This window comes from Ovis canadensis, chromosome 14, assembly GCF_042477335.2.
Source record: "Ovis canadensis isolate MfBH-ARS-UI-01 breed Bighorn chromosome 14, ARS-UI_OviCan_v2, whole genome shotgun sequence".
Lineage (NCBI taxonomy): Eukaryota > Metazoa > Chordata > Mammalia > Artiodactyla > Bovidae > Ovis > Ovis canadensis.
The window spans coordinates 62,119,699-62,147,416 of record NC_091258.1 but is presented as its reverse complement, the minus strand read 5'-3'; the positions used below and the strand labels follow the sequence as shown (position 1 = coordinate 62,147,416).

The 27,718-nt window shown below is 51.6% G+C and overlaps 1 protein-coding gene across 5 annotated transcripts; it reads right to left on the bottom strand.

Annotated features, from left to right (window-relative positions):
- Window positions 1–1,129: 1,129 nt before the first annotated feature.
- On the bottom strand, window positions 1,130–27,718 carry SUPT5H (SPT5 homolog, DSIF elongation factor subunit). 5 transcript variants are annotated; one of them, XM_069549068.1, is made up of 30 exons: window positions 27,623–27,710; window positions 27,283–27,360; window positions 21,647–21,812; window positions 18,187–18,252; window positions 17,650–17,664; window positions 17,099–17,168; window positions 16,914–16,982; window positions 16,743–16,808; window positions 16,385–16,415; window positions 15,595–15,663; window positions 12,558–12,809; window positions 11,305–11,394; window positions 11,127–11,197; window positions 9,403–9,508; window positions 9,080–9,173; window positions 8,856–8,992; window positions 8,288–8,443; window positions 8,060–8,206; window positions 7,073–7,219; window positions 6,861–6,986; window positions 5,904–5,988; window positions 5,454–5,573; window positions 5,270–5,372; window positions 5,059–5,186; window positions 4,863–4,968; window positions 4,240–4,398; window positions 3,761–3,929; window positions 3,442–3,645; window positions 1,628–1,723; window positions 1,130–1,551 (listed from the first exon to the last, which is right to left on the bottom strand). In XM_069549068.1, the coding sequence occupies exons 2-30, from the start codon at window positions 27,355–27,357 to the stop codon at window positions 1,408–1,410; spliced, it is 3,267 nt and encodes a 1,088-aa protein (XP_069405169.1). In that variant the 5' UTR covers window positions 27,358–27,360; window positions 27,623–27,710; the 3' UTR covers window positions 1,130–1,407. The 5 variants fall into 5 exon arrangements, with proteins under 5 accessions (XP_069405169.1, XP_069405171.1, XP_069405170.1 ...); XM_069549070.1 differs by having other exon boundaries at window positions 17,650–17,661; XM_069549069.1 differs by having other exon boundaries at window positions 27,535–27,631.

Here is a 27,718-nt window from a genome sequence, read left to right as displayed (position 1 = left end):
TCGTCGGTCACAAGAGTCAGACAGGACTGAGCGACTAAACAACAGCAACAACTAAGGTAGTAAACATACGAAGTCAGGTGAAAGACACAGAATTTTAGGGTTGTGTTACTTCTGGAGGGAAATGGACTGGTCCTTCTTATTTGGTACACAGATAGCTCCTAAATTGGGTGGTGGAGACATGGGTGCTCCTGACATATCCTTTAAAACATTTTAACTATTTTAATACAAGTTATATTACATTTGTAAGAAGACGTGAACATCAAATGAGAAAAGTGAAGGTGGTTAAGGTACTAAGCCCCATTCTCTACACTGCTCCCCAGCCCCACCCAAACCCTTAGATGAGCTACAGCGATTCTGAGGTTACTGCTAGATGGACTCGAGGGAAAGGACCATCAGATGCTGGAGCCTGCACCATAGGTCCTATTTAGATTTGTGGAGGGATTGTTGTTCCACCACTGTCATGTCCCAACTGTTTGCGACTCCATGAACTGCAGCATGCCAGGCTTCCCTGTCCTTCACCATCTCTCGGAGGTTGCTCAAACTCATCTCCATTGTGTCAATGATGGCATCCAACCATCTTGTCCTGTCGTCCCCCTCTCAATCTTTGCCAGCATCAGGGTCTTTTCTACTGAGTCGGCTCTTCGCATCAGGTGGCAAAAGTATTGGAGCTTCAGTTTCCGCATCTGTTCTTCCAATATTTAGGGTTGATTTCCTTTACAATTGACTGGCTTGATCTCCTTGCAGAGGGGACACCAATTTTCACCTAACACAGCTCAAGCACAAGTTAGATGTAACTTTGTCAATCACATGGCAGTCTCTGTTCTAAAATCTCTGGCCAGTGTCTTCTCATACATTCAGTAGTCTCTGGGGCAGGAGTATCACTTTCTAGATGAGGGTTTGAGTTGAGCTGAGTTCAGTTCAGTCGCTCAGTCGTGTTCCACTCTGCGACCCCATGGACTGCAGCACGCCAGGCCTCCCTGTCCATCACCAACTCCCGGAGTTTACTCAAACTCCATTGAATAACATGAGGCTTAAGTAGGACCATTATCTGCTGAAGACCCCACAGCAAGGTATTAAGTGGGCTCTGCAAGTGACTCCACTTACAAACCAGAACACAAACAGACAGGACTTTTGACGAAACAGTTTTTTATTGAAAGACCGTAACACAAAAGCAAGCTGGGGAAGGTGGGGAATAAGAAGGTGGGGACCCTCCCCCAGACTCTACTCTGATTCCCATGAATATCAGGGAGGGAGAAAGGAACGCAGAAAGGAAAATAAAAGAAATCCTGAACCACCAGGCTAGACCTACTCCCGGCCCTGGATCCCAAGGCAGAGCCAAGGACCAGGGAAGGAAAGAGGGATGCTCTCCATCTGCCAGATTATCTGCCAAAGTCCACTCTGCCTGCCTTAGGCCTCCAGGAGCTTCCCCAGGAAGCGGAGGTTGAGGATCTTGAGCTGTTCGTCAAGGTCCATGCGGACAATGCCATCCTCGCCATCAATACTCAGCAGGACACCTGTGGCTTCCCGATCCTCACCCAGGATCACCTTCACCTGCAGGGGGACAACACACGGGGTCAGGGGCCACGGCAGCAGCCCGACGCCCCAGCGTCCCCTTGCTCTCCCTTACCTTGTTGTTCTTGGTGGGGGTGATTGGCTCCAGGTGTTCACTGGAGATGCTGACAACCTTCTCGCTGTCCTTCAGGTACACAGAGCACATGCCTCCCTGGGGGTGGGGACAGCCTGGTCAGCTCCCAACACAGGACTGATACTCCCCTGCCCTCAAGGGACACAGGATCAGGACTCACTCTAAGCAGTCACTTTCCCAAGGTGACATAGGGGCAGGAAAGGGGAAGGCTGGGCCTGGTTCCAAGGCCTGAGGTCTGTGGTGTAGAGGGGATGGCGGGGCAGGGTGATCAGACCAGCAAGAGAAGCATCTGCATGAAGCTAACTTAGGGCAAAAGGGAGACTGCTGCTCAGGCCCTTCACTCGTGTCCCACACTGGCCTCAGCTTCTCCCTGACACTTGCTCCTTCTCCTGGGCCCCTGTCTCAAGGATGGCCCCAAGGTCCCCGGCCTGTCCATTTAGGCTCCTGAGGCTAAATTAGGCTCTCTCCCACCTCCCTCCTTCCCACAGCCCAGTAGTGCAACCTGACCTCCCCCTGGGCTCCCAGCCCCTGATCCCATCTCACCACACCTGATCCATCTATGACACAGCAATAAGTGAATTAATTCCCAGCGACACATCTGATCCCATCCCTGCTGAGATGCCCACCCACCAGTGTCCTCAGGACACAATCCAAGTTCTCCAGGCTGGCATGTAACCTGCTGCAGCCTCCCCTCTGGCCTCATGACTCACTTCCCCCTTGACTCTTTAAGTTCCAGCCACAGTGCATAAACTTCAACTCCCCACGTGTGCCAGGCTTTTCCTCTCCTGCAGGCTTCTGCACATGCCCCCTAGCTTCAGCGCCCTCACCCCCTCCCCGGCCATTTCCCTTGGCTTTCTCCTATTCATTCTTCAGGTCTCGACACAGACATTAACCTTCTCCCAGAAGCCCTCCTTGAACACTTATAAAGTTGGGTAAGGTGCCTCCCCAGGGTTCACATAGCTCCCCTTTCCTTCTGTGCTTCCCATATCCCAGCTCGGGCCATCAGGCTATCTGGGGACATGTCTGTCTCCCCATTGGGAATGTGAGATCTGTGAGGGCAGGCTGGAGCTGTCTTCATCTCTAGTGTTTGTTTAATTAATTCAATTAATATGTACTGAAAGGCCAACAAAGTGTCAATCTTGCATCGAGAAACTGGGGCTATTTAGGAAGAAAATACAGACCTGGTGATCAAAGAATCCCATATGAGTAAACTTTAAGTTTTTAGGCAGCAGGTAGATAACATGAAAAAGAATTACATGAACCCGAAAGAAAGAGACCTAAGACAGCCCAGGTGTTGCTCTGAAGGATGAGTAGGAGTTAACTAGACAAAGAACGGAGGGCAGCGAGTCCTAGACAAAGGAAAGTAACGAGCAAAGGCCCTGAGGCTGAAGAGAAGTCAGTGACTAGGGAGAATGAAGGGTCGGCAAAACTGGAGCAGGGGCGCCCATGGGGCACGGGGGTCTGGTGCTAAGCCAAAGCCTGGCACAGAGGAGCACTCAGTTCTAGTTACTGAACTGTCAAAAAGTAACCATACTCCTGGGTGCCAGTCACTAGATCTCCCAGGCTGATGGGGGCCATGAGCATAAAAGGCAGAACTCCCTGCCTTGTGAAGTTTTGCATGCCAAACCTTTCCACATCTATGTCTCGAGCTATAAACAGCTACTGGAAGATGTGGATAGATAGTAAGAAAAATAAACAAACAACAACAATGAAAACCAGGACAAACCAGTACCAGAGAGACTGGGGACCCCAAAGGAGAGGATGCCTGCCCACCCTCCAGCTGGGGCCTTACTTACCGTGACACTGCGGATGACACCCGTCTGCCCCACCACCTGTGTATCCAGGTAGGTGTCCCGCACCTTCACCTGGATGTCAGTGGTCACCCAGTCGCTGGAGTTCTGTTCAATGCCTGAGCCCGGCGTGTGCGGGTTGTAGCCACCTGGGGAAGGAGCTCCAGGTGTCATCGGACTGTAGCCAACAGGGCTTGGGCTGGGGCTGGCCTGTAGGGAAAAGGGGATGCGGTTGCTGGGAACAGGTCATTTGGCCTGGGTGTCCCTACAGGCCCAAGGCCCATCTTAGCCCAGCACACTCAAGGGCGTGTCAGTTGACCAGTACCTGATATGCCATTGGCGAGGGTGTGGGGTGGTAGCTGGCTGGGGAGTGGGTATTCTGGTAGCCTGCTGGACTTGGCGCCACCTGGTGGTAGCTCTGAGGGCTGGGGCTGGGCTGGTAGGAGCCTTGCGGAGAGGGGGCGGCATAGGGGGAGAACTGGTCTGTGTTGTACCTGCAGAGACAAGGAGCGAAGCGGTACTAGTTGGGGGCATTAGAAGGGAAGAGAAGAGACTTCCCTGGTGGTCCAGTGGTTAAGAATCCGCCTTGCAATGCAGGGGGCCTGGGTTCAATCCCTGGTCAGGGAACTAGATCCCACAGGCGACAACTAGTTCACATGCTGCAATGAAAGATCCCGCATGATGCAATGCAGACCCAATGCACCAAATAAATATTAGGAGAGAAGGAGGTGATGGCAGCGAGGAGGCTTTGGCAGCGAGAAGGTTTTGGCAGCAGCTGATAAGGGCTAGCCCCAATGGACTCACATGGCTGGTGTCCCTGGAGTCTGTGGGTTGTACTGTGGGTTGACCTGCGGGGACGAGGGGTCTGGGTAGCCAGGTGTTTGGGGGTTGGGGGTGCCCCCGTAGGCCTGTGGGGATGGGGTAGGCTCATCATCAAAGGCATACTCATATTCTTCCTCAGCCCTGTTGGGGAGAGAGGTCTGTTGAGAATGACTATGGTGGTCACAGCGATGTAGCGAATGCCTCCAGGACAGCACGGAACACCAGGCAAAACCAAGGCAACCTCATCCTCACAGACAGCCCATCCAGAGGCCTCTTTTCACAGGTGGGCACACTTGGGAAACAGAGATGAGGTTGCCCATCCAAGCTCATGCAACCAGCCACGTAACGACGGTCACACACTCTGTCTCCAGGCCCACGTCTTAATCCCAACTCACTACTCTGATGGGAGCTGGGGAAATGACTTTGGCTCCAGCCCCAGCAAGGCCTACCCTCCTTCACATAACCAGCCTGGGGCTGGGAGCAGAGGACTCAGGGTAGGTCACACAGACCTGACCATTCCATAGACACCCAGTGGAACCACTCATGCACACAGGCACGCACACGGGCACACACACTCAGGGAACCTTGCTCCGGCCCCAGCTCACCGTGATGGTGTATTGGGGTTGTTTGGGTCCCAGGCCCCACTCTGGGCAGGAGTGCGGCTGCCGTCATGCAAGGGCGTCTGAGAGCCATAATGTGGGGTGCGGCTGCCTGGAACGGGAGAGAGATGTGTCCGTCAGTTCTGTCCTGTCTCTAGACCCCTCCACATCACCCCCATCCCTGTCTGCTGGGAGCGCTCACCATCCTGGAGGGGCGTCTGAGAGCCGTACATGGGTGTGCGGGAGCCAGAGCCGTACATGGGCGTCTGGGAGCCATACATGGGTGTCCGCCCGTAGGTTGAGGCCATGCCGCCTGGGCGCCGTGAGCCCCTGTAGACACAGAGAACAAGTAGGGTGAGCAGGGCCCTCCCACCGCCCAACAGCCTTCTTCCCAGCCCGGCCCTGGCCCGTACACGGTGGTGAGGCGCTGGCGGTCCACTGAGATGGTCTGGCAGGTGGAGTGCAGCTCCACGCGGGCAGTGGACTCTGTGGCGTCCTTCACCACACCAATGTAGCCTGGTGGGGAGGCAGGAGGTCAGCAAGCGGGCTCTCCTCCCCACGGCCCTCCCCGGGCCTCCACACAGCCCTGCAGATCACCTTTGTAGGGCCCCTGGGAGATGCGCACAGTCTGGCCGATGAGCTCATTGTCTCTCCGCCCTCGGCCCCTGCTCATGCCACCACTGCCGCCACCTGGGCTGCCAAAGCCACCGCGCTGACCTGGGAAGGAAGAATGTCACTAGTCCCTGGTTCACCCCCCCACATGCTGTGCCCATAGCCAGGGTCCCTTCCAGCCCCCTCTTCGCCTGACTGCCCCCAACCTCTGGGTTAGGAGCCTCCTCTGCGGGCCCCCCCACCAGAGCCCAGGGCTTTCCCTTCACAGCCCTGACCACCCTGGGCTGTCACTGTTGGCAGGGGGTTGGGGGTCGGGTCTCCCCTGGGCTGTGAGTCTTACCATCTGCAGGCTGGCCCAGAGCAGATAGTGAGTGCAGGCTGAACAACATCCCTCCTCCAGCCCCCAGACATATCCACACCCCAGATCCCCCTCACCTCCAGCACTGGGGTGCATAGGGCTGCTGATCCGGGGGCTCATAGGGGCAAAGCCTCCTACTGTGAAGTTGGTCACATCGCGAGGCTAGGGGGAGAGACAAGAAGTGAACTGGCAGCCAGGGCCTGAGTGACAGGTTCCCAGGCCCCACACATCCCACGTCTGTTGTTTGAACCTGCCCAGCAGCCATCCCTCCCTCCTTCTGGTCACAATGGCTCAATTCCCTTTAGGAAAACTGCCACCCCTATGCCACTGTGGGCCTGTCAATCAAGAGGCAAGGAGTGGGACTACCATGTGGTGGTCAGGAATTTAAACCCCCAGTGACATACAAACTGCAAGCCATGGGGATTCCGCATTCCATCTGCAGGGCCCTGAGGAGACCATCTCCTGATCCCAGCTCCCCAGATTCCACATCTGATTTCCTTTTGGATACCTAGTTCTGCACAACTTCCTACAAATCCCACCTCAGGAACTGTGCTGTCCCGAGACATTCATGGGGTGCCCTGACCCTTCCTTCAAGTCTCTGGCTTAAATGCCACCTCCTCAAGGAGGTGAGTCTGTCCTTAGCGTCCTCTCTAAAGCAGCAACCCCCATACGCTCTCTCTCATCTCGGTTTATACTTCACCATCAGCCCAAGTTGTGCTACACATGTGTTTATTTATCTGCTCATCTCCAGAGGAGCAGCACTAGGAGATGGGTTTTTTGTACTGCTCACTGCCGCAGCTCCAGCATCAAACACCTAACAGGTGCTCCATAAAACTGAATGAATAAATGATCTGGTAAACAGATCAGAATCTCAAAACCCTTTTTTTTCCCACAATTTGCCAAGGACCTGACACTGACATCTGCCCTCCTGTCCAAACGGACATCAAGCCCATTTGTGTCACTCCTGAGGCCAGGGAAGACCAGACAGCTGAGCCAGGTGGCCAGCAGACAGGGTGCCACCATGCCCGCCTCACCTTCGAGCCTCCTGCCAGCACCAGGTGGCGGGTCTTGCAGACAAACATGCCACCATTCTCCACCAGTTTCTTGCAGTGCAGGAAGGCGAAGCTGCGGAAGAGATGGCGAATCTCGCCTTCCCGGCCCTGGACGGGGGAAGGACAGTCAGCTTGTGGCCACGCCCTACCCCAAATCTCTCAGCTGTAACAGATGGGACAAAGCTTATACTCACCGAGTGGGGGCCGTCAATGACCTTGACAATGTCTTTCACGTGGATATTATTCTGTTCTGAGTCCAGGGCCACGGCAAAGCGGTTGTCTTTCTTCCGGGTCACAGCCTGGTGCCTGACAGTCACCACCTTCCCATACATGTTCAGCACCTATGGAGGGACGGGAGGGGATACCGAGTGGCTGAGAGTGGAAAGGCGTCATGTGGGGCAGGGCTTCCCTGCAGTGGGATGGTTCTTCCTATGGGAGACTGTCCCAAGCTCTGCAGGATGTCTAGACTCCCTGACTCTGGGGCAGGCGATGTTAGGAACCACCCCCTGGGCACCGGGTCACCCAAAAATGTCCCCGTCATTCCAAAACACCCTCTAGAAGGAGACTCCATTCTGACTAAGCATCAGGGACCTGAGATGAGCAGAGGAACAAACGTTAACATATTAGTTAATGTCTATCCATCACTCTGTGCCAGATGGGTACTAAACTTCACACAAGATTCCACTGAGGCCTCAAATTTCCCTCTGAGGTGGGTGCTGTCACAGCTCCCATTTTAGAGGGAAAATCTCAGGCCCAGGGAGGGCAAGTTACTAGCTCAGGGTCACACAGCAGAACGTAAAAGAGCTGAGATGAGAACCCAGAGTCTGGGGTCCGAAGCATTCATACTCTTTGGCTGCCGCATCCTCAGTGAAAGGGAGGAAGACACTAGCAGCACCCAGCCCTGAAGCCCAGCACCCAGTGCCCAGGTACGTATCTGACTTCAGGGTTCAGTCACAGCCAGTGAAGCATATGCCGCTGCTACTTCCTTTTCACAAGGTGTGATACTGAGGCACAGAGGGGCTAACTGACAAGCACTTGCCCGACCGATGTTACACAGCGGGCCCCGCACGACAGAGCCAGGTCTGCACCCGGAGCAGTCTGGGTTCTCGGCCACCTTGCTCCGCCACCTCCCAGGATGAAGAGCTGGAGGGAGAGGAGACCCCTGCGTGCAGCACACACACCTGGAAGGTCTCCCGCTCCAGTCGCACGATGACACCCACGGTCTGGGGGTCCAGCTGCACCAGCTCCCCCCATTCGTGCTGGCCCCCGACATCCACACCTGATGCCGTCTCTGAACAGAGCTGCAGGTCCCGGGGGAGCACCTTCAGCTGTAGGAGATGGGAGTGGGTGAAGCAGGGTCCATGTGGCTCCGTGTACATCCACCCCGCTCCCAGCCCCCCACCAGCTACCTCGTGCATGGTGAGGTCAGAGAAGAGGATGACAAAGTTCTCTTCCACCCGCACGATGAGGCCTGTGTCGCCCTCAAACCGACCAGCGATCACCTTCACATGGTCCCCCATCTTGAAGTACTTGCGAAGTTCCTGGGCCGGGAACTCCAGCATGTCCTGGGGATGGGGGTGAGGACAGCGAGCAGGTTAGGGAAGTCACCACAGACCACGTGCCCACCCGCCTTCAGATTCCACTCGTATTCCCAGAAAGTTCAGGCCACAACCCACACCAGGCTCACGCCCCCAACTGGAGACCACCCTCAGCCTGCCCCAGAAACCCAGGATATCAGCCTGGACAAGCCTTAACCCTGCATAGAGATGGGCCATCCCCAAGACAGATGACACCAGACTACAGAGACCTCCTCAGACCCACCTGGAGACAGCCTCACCCTAGACACACACCACTGGGCCTGGACAAGTGTCAGACGCACCCACCCCCAAGCAAACTAAAACCAGTGACCTCAAGAATCCTCCATGGTCTCATCATGCTCTCAACCCAGCAGGTACACACGAGTGGTGCGGCCCCCACCTTGAGGTCCTCGTGCTTGGGCATGATGGTGATCTTGTTGCCGTCCACGCTGAGGATCTTGCCCTGAAGGTTGATAAGCTCGCCCTCGCACACCTCCACGTTGTCCCCGGGCTGGAAGTTGTGCTCCCGCTCCTTCCCTGCGGGGCAGACACAGGGCTAACCTGGGGGCTGCTCACCATGGGCCGCCCTCTCCTTGGACTGGGTTACCGACCGTGACCTCATACCTGTGCTTTCAGTCACCACCTCCAGGTCGATGCCCTCTGGCTGGTCCTCAAACTTCTCCAGCTCAGACAGTGTGGGCTTCACACCCTCTGTGATCTGAGCCCCAAAACAAGAGGAAGAGAAGGAAGCAGATGAAGGTCAGAGGCACAGCCCAGCTTAACGGGCTGGAAAGATGGTGAGGTTATTCTCCTAGGGATACTCCTTTGAGGATTACCTGGGACAAACCCAGATAACCCACTGCTCTGGGGCCTGAACTGCAGGAGGGAGAAAGCTGGGCCTTCCCACTCCCTACCACCCTTGGCACGACTCCCTCTGGGACTCTTACCACAGCAGACATGGCAAAACTCTTGAACAGAAAGCCCTTCCGGCTGTAACGGTTCCCCTCGAAGATGAGGAAGTCACCGTCAGAGGCAACGTCACCCCCCAGGGATCTGGAATTTTGTGGGGGAGAGAAGAGGGTGTTAAGAGGCTTGTTGGGCCTCAGTCTCCTCTGCTAGCAAAGGGGGAAGTGGACAGGGGATGTCTGAGCCATCCCATCCCAAACACCCGCTCTGGGTGGAAGTGACCTCTCACAAAGCCCGAAGGCCCTGCCTCGATGGCAGGGTACATTGCTCCCGCCCCTCTGCACTCTGCCGCCCCCTTCCCTGCTTTATTTTTAATGATGGCTCATTAACACCCTCTGATGAGCTCCTGTTTGATCCATCTCCCTAGAATGGCAGTTCCAGAAGGGCATGAACTTAGCATCTTTTATTCACTATTTACCCTACAATAGTGCCTGGCACACGGCAGGCATTCACTCGTTGAGTACGAGCTAGACAAAGTATCAGACCACGCTAACAGTTTATAATCACACACACCTGACCTCACTGACTCCTCTCCAAAGCCCATGGCATCAGTAATAGGACCCTCACTTTCCAGGGAAGTGAGAGAATGAGGCTCAGGGAGGGTACACGATATGGTCAAGGTGGCCAAGCCTATGAGTCTAAGAGGCAAGGTTCAAATGCAGGGGTTAGGACTCCCGAGCCTGTGCCCTAACTCTCCTGGCCTGCGTGTGCAGTGACCCACATGGGTCATGCGGGCAGGGGGACCCTCAGATCCTGCCCCATGCTGCTAGAGTGGGGAGGGAAAGCCTGTCCACTTCTCAAAAATGGGAGTGTGCAGAGCAGGTTGGGTTCCTCCCGCCCATCATCTTCTCATGCACACGGTGCATCTAGGGAGAGGGGTTCGAGTGTGCTCAGCTGGGCAGGTCTGGGCACTACGTCAGACTGACGGCTGCGGGGCAGGGAAAGGTCACTCTGGTTTGTTCTCAATAAGGGGATTTCCAGTTGGGGGGAGACCAGTGCTGTAAATGAGTCCAATTCAGGCATGTGAAGTATTAATCTGGCCTGGCCTAGAGGTATTAGCCCAGCCTAGCAGATCAACAGGCTCATTCTACAATCCAGCCTTTATCAGAATGAAAAAACTGTCTGTTCACATTTACGATGTGTTCCAGAGCAGGACCAGAGGGCAAGTGTCACTGGCTGCTTTTGTTGCTTCATCCTCCTCACCTACCCTCCCTGCTGGAGCCCCCAGAAGCCCTGGGATGATGGAAACCCTGGGGTGCTCCAGAGGTCCACTCAGCTGGGGAGGGGGAGAGGGACAGAGACGTCCTGAGCAGAAGGGGCTCTGCACCCCATCTGAGGTGTCCAGGCATTAGGAGATCAGGAAAGAGACTATAAGGCCTGATGTGTCGACAAATCTCATTTCAATAAGTGACACCATTCCTCACACTGACTAGGTACCAAGTGCTATTTTGGGCACACACACATATTAATTCTTTTGAGTCTCAGTGCAATCCTAGGAAGCGAGGGTTACTCTTACTGATCTTTGCAGCAGAGGAAACTCTGAGGCACAGGTATGTTAAATAGCTTGGCTAAGGCTACAATGCCAAGTTAACCACTCATAAGCTAAACCCTCGACGGCTCTGGGAGCCCAGCTCTACAGGAGAATCTGCAAAGGGACATCCTACACCACAGATCTGGGCACCCGGCCCAGCCCAAGGACACTCACCTGATCTTTTCTGCATCAAACAGCCTCTGTGGGGGCCGCTTAAACTTCTTCCTTTTGGCAAACCAGTCTTTCTGTGTAGGAAAAGAGGCATGGATGGGAAGCATGCGGGACGAGGACTTGGCCACCAGCAGGGATCAAGCACGCCCTCCCCGCTCCCAGCAGCACATCCCCACAGTACCAAGCTCATGCGGGCCTTGATGCGGTCGTAGTCGATGCGTGGGATCATCTTCAGGGAGATGGTGTTTTGACTTGGCTCCACATAATCCACCTGAGAAGTCCGGTTGGGAGGTCAGCAAGGCCCCAGCGTTCCCTCCCCAGCTCCAGACACAGGGAGGGTGAGGAGATGCCAGGAAGGGCCAGGGACAGAGCATGATGAGAGGAAACGAAACTGCTGACAACTCCTCCAGATTCATTCTCTAGACTGTCTTCCCTCCAGCCTGAAATTAAGTACCCACTGACGACAGCTCCACCTGGATGTCTAAAAGATCCGTCAAACCCAGCATAACTGCAGCTAACCTCCTGATTGCCTCCAAATCTGCTCCTCTCCCCACAGGTCCCCGCCATTCCTCCTTCTGCTCAGGCACACAATGTGGGAGGCACTCTTCACTCCTATCTTTCTTTTACACCCACATCCAACCTGGAAGCAAACCTGTCAGCTCTGCCTTCAACAATTCTGACCTCTTCTCCCCCCTCTACTACTGCAACCTCGGTCCTGTCCACCATCACCTGCAACCCAGACAGCAGTCTCCTCACGGATTTCCCTGCTCCTGTGGCCCCATCCTGTTTATTGCAGGGTTTCCTTAGCCAGGTGATCCTTTGTTGTGCGGGGTTGTCCCAGGCCTTGTCAGATGTTGGCAGCATCCCTGACTTCTACCCACTGAATGTTAGAATCAACTCATTTCCCAGTTAAAACCACCAGAAATGTCTCCATTCTATGTAAAAGGTCCCCTGGGGGTACCCCTGCTTGAGAATCAGTGGTCTGATCTCCATGTAGTCAGCAGAGTAATCCTATTAAAATCCAAGCTTCCCTTGGAGCCTCCCATCTTACTCCAGTAAAAGGCAAAGTTCTTGGATGGGCTACAGGCCCCCATTGCCTCCCTGAGCTCATCTCCTGCCACTCTCATCCTCGCTCACTCTGCTTCGCCCATCCTGGCTCACATGCTGCTTTCTGCCACACCTCTTTCCCGAGAACCTCACATGGCTCACTTCCTCACCATCTTCAGATCATTACCTAACATTCATCGAACACCCACAGAAGATGGTCCTCCATTTCCTGTGTGTTCGCAACAAAGTCCAGACTCTGCTTCACCTGACCTGAGTGGGTTCTGCTCTCTGACTAAATTAGAGGGCTGGAAAGGATAAAGCATAGAGAACGGAGGATAGAACAGAGCGCCCTGGCCTCCTCAGCTGCCCCATCCCAGCCCCAGGCACCTGAGCGATGTCATCCTTGTAGATGCCCCGCTTGAGGCGGACCCAGGATTTGGGTTTCAGGTTGGCCACCTCCTTCACCACTTTAAGCACATCCGTCATCTCCTTGATGGGCACCATCTGCTGGTTCCAGTATCCAAGCCGCAGGTTGCCCACACCCTCGATGGCCTGCTTCACGTGGGTCTGCTTGTAGGCCTCCACGTAGATGTAACCCTTCACATGCTCCGGTGCCACTACTGATTTGATCTGCAGGGGCTGGAGGGCCAAGCCGGTGGGCAGAGACAGTGAGACATGACTGCTAGTACCAGAAACGACTGCCACCTCAGCAAGCTCTCTCCCAGGGATTTATCCCATAGAAACACGTTGTGCAATGACCCCATCACAAGGATATGCACTGCAGTTATTATCATAGAAAAAAAGCGTGCTCAGAGGTTTAATTTACACCTGCAAACACCAACTTAAAAATCTGTTCAAATCAATAACCTAAATTTCCACCTTAAGAAAATAGAAAAGAAAGAGGAAATTAATCCCAAAGCAAGTAGAAGGAAGAAACAATAAAGATCAGACTGGAAATAAGTGAAACAGAGGTTAGAAAAACAATAGGGAAGGTGGTTGCTTGAAAAGATCAATAAATTGGACCAATCTTTAGCCAGACTGACCAAGGAAAAAAAGAGAAAAAACTCAAATTACCAAAATCAGGAATGAAAGAAAGGACACTACTACCAACCAAACTTCGAGAATTTTAAAGCATACTATGAATAACTGCATGCTAACAAATTAGAAAACCTAAATGAAATGAGTATTTCTTTTTTGTAGAAAAACATAAAACTACAACTGACTCAAAAAGAAATAGAAAATCTTAATAGACCTATACACGGTAACGATTTTGAACTAATAATCAAAAAACACACACGCACACCCACCAACTCACCCAAAGCCCAGGATTAGATGGCTTCACTGGTGAAATTTATCCAACATCTAAAAATTACCCCCACTCCTTCACAAAAGCCTCCAAAAAATAGAAGGGGGACATTCCCAATCAGTCCTATGAATCCATTATTCCCCTGATACCAAAACCTAACACAGACAACATAAGAAAACTACAGACTAAATCCCCTATAAACACAGATGCAAAAACCTTTAATGAAACAGACCATCAAATCCAGCAATATATGTTCATATCGTATGTGAATTACATTTCAATTTTTTAAAAAGCAAGTAGATTGTTTCAGTATTGTTCCTAATAGCAAAAAATGGAAACAACTTTGTATTTCCTGGGCATAGAAAGATGATAAATCATGGTGCTGAGAAAAGGCTCTCTGCAGAATGATATATATATAATACCATTTTATTTTTTTAAATACCTATTAGGTATTAGATATTTTAATAATCATGTAAACATAGAAATTCAAGTTTTCATTCCATGTTTTCCTGGTTTTGACAATACACATACTCAACATGGGGCTCCCCAGGTGATGCCAGTGGTAAAGAATCTGCCTGCCAATGCAGGAGACATAAGAGACTTGGGTCCAATCCCTGGGCCGGGAAGAGCCCCTGGGGGAGGGCATGGCACCCCACTCCAGTACTCTTGCCTGGAGAATCCCAGGGACAGAGGAGCCTGGCGGGCTACAGTCCATGGGGTCACGAAGAGTCACACAACTGAAGCGACTTAACAAGCAGCACATTTTCCAGTATGCAGGGAAGATGGTCTGGAAAGACACGAGATTGTGCGTTCAGTTCCTCAGTCACGTCCGATTCTGCAACCCCATGGACTGTGGCCCGCTAGACTCCTCTGTCCATGGGATTTTCTCCTCAAGAATACTGGAGTGGGTTGCATTTCCTCCTCCAGGGGATCTTCCCAACCCAGAGATCAAACTGGCATCTCCTGTGGCTCCTGCACTGGCAAGCGGATTCTTTACCACTGAGCCACCTATGAAGCCAAGGAACACAGACCAACAATAATTACTTCTGGAAAATGGGACTCGGGTATGGAGAGATTTTGGCTTTTATGATATACATGTACCATTTGAGTCCTGTGTCAAATGAGGTTACTAGAATCTTGCCTAGGGCACAAAGCAGAAGTCTGAGCACATTTAGAATCACGATCTGCACGTCCTGCAACTGTCCACTGGCCCCACTGACACACACCCACTGCTCCGACAGGTGAAAGCAATGCCCTCGGTCTAATACAAATTACATTCAGCGAGAAAGTTACCAGTCAGCAGGCCTTGGTTCCAAAACTAACAATTACGCCTCTGAAAACAACTGAACACGTGCTGTAGAACAAGCCCTGACTTAGAGTTGGACATGTTCAAAGATAACTTAATTCTAAAGATGCTGAGGTGAAAACAAGGGGCACAGAGAGGGGAAGTGGCTCGATCAAGGTCATAGAGTGAGGAAGCCACAGGGGCAGGATTCAAAACTCAACAGTCTAAAGATAGATCTGTGCCCTTCCTGCAGCATCTGCTGCCCTGCACGCAGTCAGCATTACTTCATGTCTCGCGTGCTGCATGTAAGCGAGCCCTGACAGGGCCGGGACCAGCGCTGGCACGGCCACTGCTGCACCCTCGGCATCGCTGAGCGCGGGGAGCAGCCCAGAGGAGCGGCTCAGTGGACTTTGATAACACTGAAAGAGAAGGAAGGAATTCTCCTGACAGGCCTGTTCTGTGATGCACTTGGCCACACTGCCCTAGGCTAGGACTCCCAACCAAACAGCAAGAGGGTGACAGCTGCCCACCGGGGTTGGTGAACAGGAAGAACTCACCCTCAGGCAGAAAAGGCTCAGGAAGAGAGATGGCTGACTTTCAGAGGGGTGCAGGGGCTGGGGAACCCTGCCAGAAATGCAGAGAAAATGAAAACAGCACCTCGACAGGCACAAAAGCACCTTCAACCCAGAAAGGGATCACTTTCTAGCTGAAGCAGCTCACTTTAACAGGCAGTGCAGCTCATCTGGGGTGCCTGGTACCCCTGACCCTGTTCTGTCTCTCACTCTGGGCTTTAGCCATCTCTCACCCCGAGGCTGCCTGCCTATCCGACTCACCGTGTCTGTGAACTGGTAGGCAATGAACTTGCGCATCAAGGAAATGGCTGTGGCCCGTTCCTCCCCAATCTGGAAGAATAAAGGCAGGCTTGAGAGAGACAACAAGATGGGGAACAGGACATAGGAAAGTGGGCAGGAGAGAGCAGCAAGGAAGACAGAGCCGGGGAGGGCAGGATAGGGGTATGGGATTAAGAGCTACAAACTACTATGTATAAAATAAAATAAAGCTATAAGGATACACTGCACAGCACAAGGGACAAAGCCAATATTTTATAATAACTACGAATGCAGTTATCTTTAAAAATTGCAAATCACTATGCTGTACACTTGAAATTTACATAATATTGTAAGTCAATTACACCTCAATTAAAAAAATACAGACAGACAGTGTCATTGGGCAAAAGATAAAGTAAGACAGCAGGAATTTTCCTGGCTGTCCAGTGGTTAGAAAGGACTCAGTGCTCTCAGTGCCGGGGGCCTGGGTTTGATCCCTGGTTGAACTGCACAAACTACACAGTGCAGTCAAAACAAGAAAAAAATAAATAAAACAGGAGAGAGAGAAGAACAAGAGAGAAGGAGGGGTCAGAGAGCAAGAGGCACAGACGGCAAGCAAACCTGGGAGGAGACACTTAGTGAGGGAGAGGGGAGGGGGTGAAGAGGGCGGGGGAAGGAGAGGAGGCAGAGGCAGAGGAAGAAGGACCAAGAGACTGACAGGTCAAGGCGAGCTCCCCTGACAAGGCCGCTTCGCCATTCCTCTGCCTCCCTCAGGCCGTGAGGCCAGGGCACACACCTTACATTTGACAGTCCACAGATTGGGGTCCCTGACAGGAGAGGAAAAAGAAGCCCTTTAGTAAATCTGTCTCCTCATGGGAAACATACACACCACCGAACCCACCCCTCTTCCTCTCCCTCCACATCCTCTCCCTTCTCCATCCTGCCATCCGCAGGCAGAGGAGGGAGAGAGAAAAGCACCAACTGAGCAGGCAGAAGAAGGAGAGAAAAGCACCAACTTGCCATTCCCTTCTTTCCCCACCAGCCACCACTCCGTCTGTGCAACTCTGTGGCCTGATTCACTTCAGGGAGTGAGCCATGTGGGCACACCACCCCATAAAAATTCCCACCTAAGCCCTCCTGTCCCACCCTCTTACTTGACTCCTGGGAGCAGCTGCTGCTGGGTGATGTCATCCGAGAGCTCATCAGACCCTCCATACACCCTGGAGAGAGAGGGGCAGTCAGGCAGGAAGGGCGTCTGTCAGACCCCAACCCTCCTAAGGGACCACATGCTCCCAGGCCCACCCCAGCCCAGCACACGCCCTTACGTCTCTCCCACAGATGACTTGGCATATTTCTTCATGTAATACTCGCCCAGTTCTTCTTCGCGCTGGTCCCTGGGGTGTGTGAGAGAAAGTGAACGACAATGGAAGGTTGAGGAGAGGAGGGTGGGCTGACCTGCCCCCAGATCTCCCCATGGAAGCCGGCCTCACCCTTCCCCATCTCAGCTCACCTCCAGAGGTTTTGCAGGCGGCGAGCCCCAGACCGGTCTTCATCCAGGACAACATTGTCGATGTTGGAGGCTGCAAAGAAATGGGCAGACAGGGTGAGTAAGGGGAGATGAAGAGCGGGGGCCAGGAGAAAGCGGTGGGGGACTGGGGGTCAGAGTTGGGTCCTGGGGCAGGAGACACCTCACTGAGGAAACCCCCAACCCTCAGCCCCTCAGCATCCTGCTCCCAGTGTCCTCCTTGGGGGTGGGGCCCAGGAGCTGGGGACACCCAGTTGGCCCTAGCCACTCACAACCACTGTCTAAGCACACCCTGAACTCTACCCCATGCCACTCACCCAGTCCCTCACCCCTGCACCCCACAACACTCACACATAAACACACACATACTTTCCCAGGCCAAATCTGGCCCCAGAACCCCCTGCCTGGGGACCCTGCATGAGTCAGAGCCCCCAGGGCTGGACAGGGGCCAGGGGTGAGGGAGGGTGCCACGGGCAGGAAGGAGGAGATGTCAGGACATGGGAGGAGGGTGGGGAATCACACTTTCAAGCTCTTACCTTCGATCTCTTCTACTTGGAGGAAGAGGTGGTGGTGGTGGTGGTGGTGGTGGTGGTGGTGGTGGTGGTGGTGGGCGAGGGCAGACAAAGTATGAGCCAAATTATAGCAGCGAAATCAACCAATGGGTGGGGGACAGGGGGAGGGAAGGACACAAGAAGGTTGAAAATCAAAAGTAAAGGCCAGGCACTGGGTGGTTGGGGGAGAAGCCGAAATGTATGAGGCGCACAGAACGGAAAATAACAGGGGAGGGGTGGCACTGGCCCAAGAAGTGGGGGGTAGCTTGGGGTACAGCCTGCCCCCCCAACCCCCAGAAGGGATTCACTGGGGCCCTGGGATCCCAGAGTCCTCTCCCCACAGCCCCCAACCCCCCAGCTCATGGGCCTAAAAGGAAAAGGGTGCAGAGCTGGTCTCTCTGGCAAAGACAGAAAGAAGCAAGGTGAGGAGGGTGAGGGGCAGGACAGTGCGGGGGTGGGTGGGCTCTCAAGACCCTCTCAGCCACACCCCCGGCGGTCTCCGGGAGGTGGGGCCCCCCTCACCTTTCTCCAGGATGTCCTCTGCTCCATCCTCCCACTGGTCCTCATCCTCGTATTCATCATCCACATCTGAAATGGAAATGCCGAGTGGTCAGCAGTGCAGCCAGGGCAAAGGTGACCTCATCGCACCAGCTCCCAGAAGATATCTCCTCCAGGCAGTGGGTATCATGGACCCCCAGCTTCCAGATCAGGACACTGAGGCTTGGACAGGCAAGGTTCCTGCCCAAGGCCTCAGAGGTGCTTTAAGCCCCAGGGACAGTCTCATGTGTGGATCCACCTGATTCTAAAAGTTATCCCTCCCTCCCACCACCCACAGATCCATTTTAAAAACAAGATCCAAATAAGCAAGCAAAAGAGTTCCCTCCTAACTATTAAGGGAAGACTGGTACATAGCTTTTTTTTTTTTTAAGACAGGATTCATGGTTTGTTGGTTTTATTATTCTCTTACATTTCTAATAGCCAACACTTAATGTTAGGGTACCAAGTGCCCTGCCCCTCCTCTGAGTACTTGCTAGATTACTCACTGAATCTTCCTGGCCACCCTAAGGGAGGTATCACCATCTTTCTAGTTTCACAGTGAGAGATCCGAGACACAGAGAGGTCATCTAACTTGTCCAAAGGCTCTCAACTGGTACCTGAGAAGCAATCTGGCTCCAGGGTCCATGCACCTAACCTCTTCATTACATGTATTCTTTTGTATGTATCAGACACTACACCAAAAACTTAACATGACAAAAAATTCCAAAGTGTACAGAAGAGGTAAGTGTTCGGTGAGTCTCCCTCCCATTTCTAAGCCCTTTCAGTCCCCTTCCCAGATGCAACCGTGTGACCAGTTTCTGTTCTAGAGATAATCTGGCCACACATAAAAAATGCCTATAAACCTCCCCCCCCCCGACTACTACTTTCCCTCCACACAATTTTCTAGCCCGTTGTTCTGTCTCACCCTCTTTCTTTAAGCAATAAGACGGCTTGGAGCTCTTCCACAGCGGCACACGCCTCACGCGCTACCTGATTATCGGCCCTGTAGCTCATCATGCTGTTGCTGTTTAGTTGGTAAGTCATGTCCGATTCTTTTGCAACCCCATAAACTGTATCCTGCCATGCTCCTCTGTCCATGGGATTTCCCAGGCAAGAATACTGGAGTGGACTGCCCTTTCCTTCTCCAGCGGATCTTCCTGACCCAGGGATCAAACTCGCGGCTCCTGCGTTGCAGGCAGATTCTTTACTGCTGAACCACCAGGGAAGCCCGGAGTTCATTATACCAGGCCCTAATCAAGAGTGCACACTGAAGTCACCGAACATTTGCAACTGCACACCAGACCGCAACAAGCGTCTGTTCTCATATCTTCATGTACCTGGGGGTGAATTCCTCAGAGGGAATTGCTCCTTCTAAGGGTCCCTGCATGGGGAATGTTAATGGGCACTGCCACAGAGCTTTCCCACAGGCAGTACCCAGTGACAGTCCCACCACCACTAAGTGGGTGTCCCTAGTGACCACCATCTGTGTCAGATGGCGTGTTATCCACTCTCTTGATCTGAGTCCATCTGCTAAGACCTTTTCTCTAAGCAAGGACTCCCTCCCACTCAGCCTTTGAGAAAAGGCCTGAAGCTCTCTGAGAACCAGGAATACCCAGGGCATCTCCTGCCCTTCTGTTCCCTGGTTTCCTCTCTGGTAAGAGGGTCCCAAGAAAATGAGGGGTGGCGTTCCAAGTCACTCCCCTTTGCCTGGGCATAGGCAACAAGCACAGGGACAAGCATCGCTTGCACAGATGGTGGTGGGCGTATCAAGTAGTATGGCCTTTCTGGGAGCTTATGTTTGGCCAAAGGTATCAAAAAGCTTTAAAAAAATATGTATCCCCTTTGTCCAGCAGTTTGACTTAGGGATTTACCATGTAGAAAATCTGCATGGTCTATGTTAGATGAAAAAAACTGCACCTTCATTTTCACTAATCTCTAAGTATTTACATCAATCGTGAACAACGGCAACAAACCACAGCATGTCAAGCAGTGAAGTCTGGCACTTTCATAGCATAGTATAACTACAGATACCTCAAAATATTACTCACAGTCATTGCTACTTCAAAATTAGATTCTTAACAGATCCTCCATTAAACCTTGCTTTTTCAATATGCCAAAAAAAAAAGCAGCACATACATCACAGTGTTCTCCTTTTCGGCTGCACTGCACAGCATACAGAACCTCCCCAATTAGGGACTGAGCCCACACTCCCTGCAGCGCAAGTGCAGACTCTTAGCCATTAGGTCACCAAAGAAATCCACGTTACAGTGTTCTTCTAATATTCAGATACCGTATTTCACCATAATTGTTTCCTTTGGAATTCTATGTACTTTTTTTTATGCATTTCACAACATGATTCTGAGAAGGGTTGGGGATTCACACTTCCATAGGCTTCAGCAGACTCTAAAAGGGGCCACAGCACAAAAAAAAGATTAAGAACCCCTAGCCCAGACAATAACTTGCATATATGTGTTTAAATATATATGAAGATATTCATGGTAATGCTGCTTACTCCTGAAAATTATACACAATTTCAACGTCCACTAAGAGACTGGTTCCATAAAGCACAGTTTAGAATGGAACACTAAGCAGCCATCAGAAAAGACATATTTCTATGATGATGATGCTAACAGTTAAAATTTATTGAGGACCTGCCAAATGTTCAGAAAACTTTCCTTACATTTAACTTAATTCATTTAACCTAACTCATTTAACTTAAGCTATGTACATTACATATACCTCCACAATCGCTGAACAGAAAAGCAGTTACAGAACAGCAGATATGATGTGGGCCCACACAACGTGAATAAATAACCACCCTGTTTTCTGAGGGCTTACTGCAGGCTGGCCATTACATTTTGGGTTGCCACCAACTTGATGTGCTTTACACGCTTGATCCCCCAAATCCCTGAAAATATTCCTGCTGAAGTAGGCAGATCTGCCTGCTGCCTTGCACAGAACAGTAAAGAGGCTGAGCGAGACAGGCAGCCACTTGCCCAGGGCCCCTGAGGAAAGAGCAGAGCCAGGCCAGGATCTGTCTGCCCCTGGTGCCCTGTCCAGCTGCCTACTTCTGCGTCACCTGAGCTTTTCAGGACTAGCACGGCATATCGCCAGTTTTTAAAAACATGACAACGGTATTTTAATTCTGTGTTTTAAAAGGCTCTATCTTACAGGTTATTCAAAGGAATATTTGGGGGTAAAATTATGTATTTGAGATCTGCTTCAACACCTTCTGGTGGTGGGTGGGAGTGAGGAGGAATACACAAAGCAAGTGCAGCGCTGAGCTGTTCACTACTGGTAGCACACAGGGCACCGTATACGGTCCTACCGGTGAGTGTCTGACATTTACCGAAGGGAAAAGTTTAACAAGTGTAATACCCTGGAGAAACAGAACCGAAGGTGGAAGTCCAGCGTCTGCTCAGCACCCGCCGGCCCTGTCACATACCAGCCTCATCCAGAATGAAGCCGCCATGGCGCGGTTTCTTGGGGGGCCGGTCGTCATCTTCCTCCTCCTCTTCCTCATCATACTCTTCCTCCTCTTCCTCCTCCTCTTCCTCCTCGGGCTCTTCCTCCTTCTCACTGCCCGCTGCACTCCGCCGCTCCTCCTCTACCTGCAGGGTGGGGGGGTTGGGGAACCAGTGTTCTGAACCCCCCAAATTCAGACACCATGCTCTCCATCCCTAAATCTGACCTCAGCTCTGCCTGGCTGATCACCGCCCCCTCTGCTCTGTGAACACGCTCTTCCACCCTGGCCGGGCCTCCCTAGTAGCCATCCTATCTCAGTGACGGCACCACCATCCACCCAATCAGCCTCTGGGAGCCGACCTGGGCTCCCCCTCCCCTAGACCTCCTGGCTAGCCTCTGCCAGGCCTCTGAGCACTCTCTCCTTTAGGCCTGACCCGCGGTCCCTGTCCTTCTCTATACGACGACTCCCCCAGGCCATCTCATCCACTCCCGCGGGCGTGTCACTGTGCCAATGACGCCCAGAGCTGCTTCCAGTCTGCACTGCTTGCCAAGGTCACGGATCACCTTCCACAGCTGTTTCTGTGGACAGACTCTGGTCCTTACCCGTAAGACTTCTCACCCCACCGACTTCTCTCTCCCTAGGGAACCGCTCTACCCTTGGCATCTGCCGCATCACTGCTGGTTTTTCTCTAACCTCTCCACCTGCTCCTCTGCAGGTTCCCCTTACTGGGCTCACCCCTCACATGCTGGTGTCAATCACCAGGGTTCAGCCAAAGGCCCACTTTCCTTCTCCCTCTATGTACTCCTCTCTCTGGCCCTTTTATCTTCCACGATCTCACTTCCTGTCTCTGTAGATGACAACCCCATCTGTCTCCAGTCCCCAACTCTTCTCCCAGAACTAGACACCCTCATGTGCCAACAGCCTCCTGGATACCTTCCCCTGATGTCCTCTGAGCCCTTCACATCCACCATGTCACGAACTGGCCTCAGGGTCTTTCCCTAGACCCATGCTAGCCTCCTCTAGCTCCCACTAGGCACCAAACTCTTGATCTTTCTACTTTCTGAACATTATCTCTTCAATCTATCCCTTTCCCTTCCCAGAGCCCCCTAGCCTGTGCCAGAACACTGCCCTCTAAAGTTGAATCTTTGCCCCAGCCTCCTTTCCTGTCTCTTGACCTCCAATCCCCTCTTTTCATACAAATCACAAAGAGACATGATTCATACCAAACAGTGTCCCCAAACATTAACCTTTCCCTCATTAACTTCATGACTTCTCACCATCTCCAAATCAGAACAACCAATCTGGTATTTTTCTTTAAATTCACTGGAAATTTTACTGAAGAGGCACTTCTTTTGCTTTTAAACATTTCAGAAGTTAAAACTAAATGTTAGCTTGTTATAAACAGGGCTTCCCTTGTGGCTTAGCTGGTAAAGAATCCACCTGCAATGTGGGAGACCTGCGTTCGACCCCTGGGTAGGGAAGATCCCCTGGAGAAAGGAAACGGCTACCCACTCCAGTATTCTGGCCTAGAGAATTCCATGGACTATCCATGGGGTTGTAAAGAGTAGACAGGACTGAGCAACTTTCACTTCACTTGTTATAAATAGAAAGTAACCATAAAATTAAAAGGAAAACAATGTTAACTAAGTTCCAACATGATTGGAACTTGCCTGTTGCCTCCTGCAGGCTAAGCCTAAAGCCTGTTCTCCCTGCCAAACACAGAGACTAGCAAATTTCAGAAAGGTGTTCAAGACACAGTAGCACTAAAGTGAAACTTTCCCCATGACCCAGTTAAAGATAAGATATGCAAATAAAAAGGAAATTAACTGTCTTACTAAATGATTCAATGTGGTTTCAGGTCTTATTTTTATTCCACCTAAAAGCACTTCTCATTACTCCCCACCTGGAAAGCATCTACAGTCTTGGGAAACTATGATCTAAAACATGAATCTGATCATTTAGTCCCTTGCTTAAAACAGCCAGGGCTCCCCACTGCCCTCAGGCGAAGGCCCAGCTGCCTGGTGTGCAAGTGCACATTGGGCCCACCGCCCCTCCCTCTGTGCCACCTCCCCAGGCGGCCTGGAGCCTCCTAAACGCTGGGTCCAAACCCACGGAGGCTCTTACAGCACGCTCTCCTAGCACTGTCCACCATCCGTCCTCAGCATAAAAAGCCATCTTCCTCTGCCTCTCACTCATACTTCTATCAAAATACTCTTTCAGGAAGTGATGCTTGCCCTCTCCCCACCAGGGAGAGTCAGGCACATTCTCTAGGCTCACAATCCTCTGGGCTTCCACCATCACAGCCCTGACCATGTGAGCTAGCTCCCTGAGTGAAAGGCCCAAGATAGCTCAGACACTCTTAGGTCCTCAACACCACCCAGCCCAGGGCTGGGAACAGAAGACGGCTTTAAAAATACAGCTGACCCTCAGATAACATGGGGGTTGGGACTCTGACCCTCTATGCAGTCAAAAATATACACATAACTTATTGGCAACCCTCCAACTACAGGGTTTCTCAGTATCCACCATTATAAATCTCGGGATTTAACCCATTTTGGACCTGGGGTATAATATACTATTGAAAAAAAAGACCACATATAATTGGACCCAAGCAATCCAAACCCATTTGTTCAAGGGTCAATTGTATTTGTTCAAAACAGAATTCTGACTAGCCCATAATATCCCTTATTTTAACTCAAATCAGGACCACAGCCTGATTTCCAGGAACTCTGCATCATCGCCCTGGGTCAGTTCCAGCAGTGTTCTTGCTAACCCTGGCTCCCCATTCTCTGAGGAGACAGTTCTCACTATCGTCTCTGTTACCTCAGGGCTTGAACGTGCTCTGACACAGCCCATCCTCAGCATGCCCTAGAGTAACCATCGGCTTATAAACTATCTCAACCTCAACACAGGGCTCGGGAGGGAGACTGATCCTAACATAACAGGAACTCACTCAAAGAACACTTGCTGAATGGATGAATAAGATGATCACTCAGGGACTTCCCTGGTTAAGACTCTGTGCTTCCACTGCAAGGGGTACTGGTTTAATCCCTGGTGATGGAATTACGCTGAATAATAAACCAGATAACTGCCTCAACGGTGGCTCATTATTTGCCATCTCTAGCTGTCCATCTAGGGCTTCCCTGGTGGCTCAGATAGTATAGAAACTGCCTGCAATGCAGGAGACCTGGGTTTGATCCCTGGGTCAGGAAGACTCCCTGGAGGAGGGCATGGCAACCCTCTCTAGGATTCTTGCCTGGAGAAGGACAGAGGAGCCTAGTGGGCTACACACAGTCCATGGGGTCACTGAGTCAGACATGACTGAAGAGACTTAGCACACACACACACACACACACCTGTGTATTCACAGGAGCCAGTCCTTTAAGGACCATGTCAACACTTGGCTGTCTATAAAGCCCAGCCAGGGAACTTCCCTGGTGGTCCAATGGTTAAGAATCAGCCTCAAAAAAAAAAAAAAAAAAAAAAAACCAACACAAAAACGAATCAGCCTCACAAAGCAGGGCATGCAGGTTTGATCCTGGTCAGGGAACCGAGATGCCACATGCCAGGGAGCAACTGAGCCCAAGTGCAGCAACTCCTGAGCCTGCATGCACCGGACCCTATGTGCCACAACTAGAGAGTCCACGCTCTGCAACGAGAAGCCCCCTCGAGCCACAACTAGAGAAAGCCTGTGCCACAACGAAAACCCAGCACAACTAAAATAAAAATATAAAGCCCAGTCAGACCTATCTCTGGAGGTGAGGAAAGCCTCCTGCCTTTCCTGGTGAGAGCAGGTGAGCCAGCAGGTGAGTTAAAAGACTGATGTGGAGAAAAAAAAGCCCGACGTGGTGTTAAGGAAGTGAGACCTGCACAGTACAAACCACACTGCCTCAGCCAGGCAAAGGAACTGGGGATCCTGGTCTCATTACCACCCGGCGTTAACCACAAGCTCAGTGTCTTGAGGCCATGAGTCAGAGGACCAAGGACCCAGTGAGACAGCTTGAAGGAACGGCCTTTCTTGTCATCTTCCCATCTGCCCCATTCCTATTCTGGCAAGCTAAGGACTCCTCAAAGAGCATGACAAGGATTGACAATCAAATGCCTGCAAGTGGGCAAACAGGAAACGTAAGAAAATGTGGCAGTTCAAGGGAAGCCTATGGCTCTCTCCATCCATCTGATGTTTTCCAGAACCCAGGTTATGAAATTTTCCTTTTCTTAAATTTGCATGATGACAAATGGCAATTAATATACTCTGGGAAGTAGAGAAATTCCCAGTTTTAAAGGTGGGTGTCAGGATTTCCCTTATGGTCCAGTGGTTAAGACTTCGAGCTTCCACTGCAGGGGGCACGGGTTTGATCTGTGGGCAGGGAACTAAGATCCTATACATCTTAGTTGTATGGCTAAGTTTCACTTAGCCATGTACAGTGAAAAAAAAAGGTGCGGGGGCGGGGTGCCACTTTTTGAGCAAAGAACTGCTGTGGACCTCACCTGATTTTTACATAAAACTTTTTACAAGTGTTGCAACTGACTTTAACAATAAACTGGCATTTTTGTAATCATAGTATCATCTCTTTGTCAGTCTAATCATTGCCTACTAAATGCAAACTCTGTGAAAGCAAAAATTTCCCTTGCTCCACTCTCCCTAACACCTAGGAAGTCTCTGGAACACAGCAGAAGGTGCTCAAATATTCATTTGTTCAACAAATGAATAAATCAAAAATAAATGAGGCTAATAGAATAAAAGAATATCTACAATCAGATATGTCCCAGGAAATGTCTGTATTTGGTTCCTAAAGACTGACATTCAACAGACCCAAAGCACAGTGATCTTTTCAAAATACTAGATCATATGCCTCCTTTGCTCAAAAACTTCACATGGCTTCACCTCACTCGGTTAAGGATAAATTCCTCACCACAGCCTTCAAGATCTGACATGATCTGGCTCCTGTTACAGCTACTCTGCTCTGATACAGGCAAACTGGACTCGTTAATTTCTGAACACCGTAGACATGCTCCCAACTTTGCACTTGCTCTTCCCCTTTATGGGAACACTCTTCCTGCATACGACATGACTCACTCCATCACCACCAAACGTCACCCTCCCAGGTGCACCGTGGTCCTACTGAAAGTTCAACCAGGACTCCCTAGTCCCCTTCTCTTCTCTACGTTTCTCCAGTGTCTTCTAGCTTAATAAATGACTAACTGATCAGCTATGTTTGTTTACCTTCACCAGAGCAAAGAAAGATTTTTTTAAAAACCTGCTTTGTTTACTGGTTTAGCCCAAGGGTTAAGAATTGTGTCTAGCATGTAGTAAACACTAAAAGTATATTTCTCCAATGACTGAGCATACCTAAAAATAAAAACTAATATTTCTTACTATAGTCAAGTCCTTCAAAAACATCACTTGCTATCTCATTGTACCTGGAATATCCAAGCCCAGCACCTGTGCTTCTGCTTGACTTGGGCTTGCCTATTTCTCTCTCTCTACCTCCCGACAATCTCTAAGTCCCCAGAGACCAGAGCTCGTCCTGATCCTCTCTAGGCTCCCATAGGAACCGTTGTGCCTTGGTCCTGTCCCCAGGCCCCATATCTCCCCCAGCGTCCCGGCCACAGACCTCGGCCTCCTCGCCGTCACTGCTGCGCTCGCTGTCCTCCTCCTCGGAGAAGTTGCTGTCCTCGCTGTCCGACATCTTCTGCTCGCAGGGAAAGACAGCGGCCTCAGCGCAACCCCCAGTTCGGAATCCCACCCCGAGCCTCAGTTTCCCCTAGGGTTCCAGGAAGAAAAATCCCTAAACGCACTTCCGGCAGCCTTGTCTGGTAACCGTGAACCCGAAAGAGAACCCCCTCCCCCACGCCACCTGCCATACCTCCTGAGCTCCTAATACAGTCTCTACGCCTCCCTGGCCTCCAACAACCCCCTGGCCTGAAACCCCGGCCTCCAACCCACTGGCTCACCGCTCTAGCGACTCTTTAGCCTTCGCTACCAGCTGCTGTTCACACGACGCCTAACTGGGATTGACGTGCTCTCTCGCGAGAATCTACCCCTTCGCC

Bases quoted from the DNA above. Each gene is read 5' to 3' on its own strand.
- SUPT5H (XM_069549068.1), bottom strand. From the start codon at position 27,357: ATGTCGGACAGCGAGGACAGCAACTTCTCCGAGGAGGAGGACAGCGAG. The intron at 5,574-5,903 runs GTGAGGGGGATC...CTTCCTTCCCAG, and splicing joins TATGCACCCCAGTGCTGGAG to GTCAGCGCGGTGGCTTTGGC. The intron at 4,399-4,862 runs GTGAGCTGGGGC...TCTCCCCAACAG, and splicing joins AACCCCAATACACCATCACG to GGCTGAGGAAGAATATGAGT.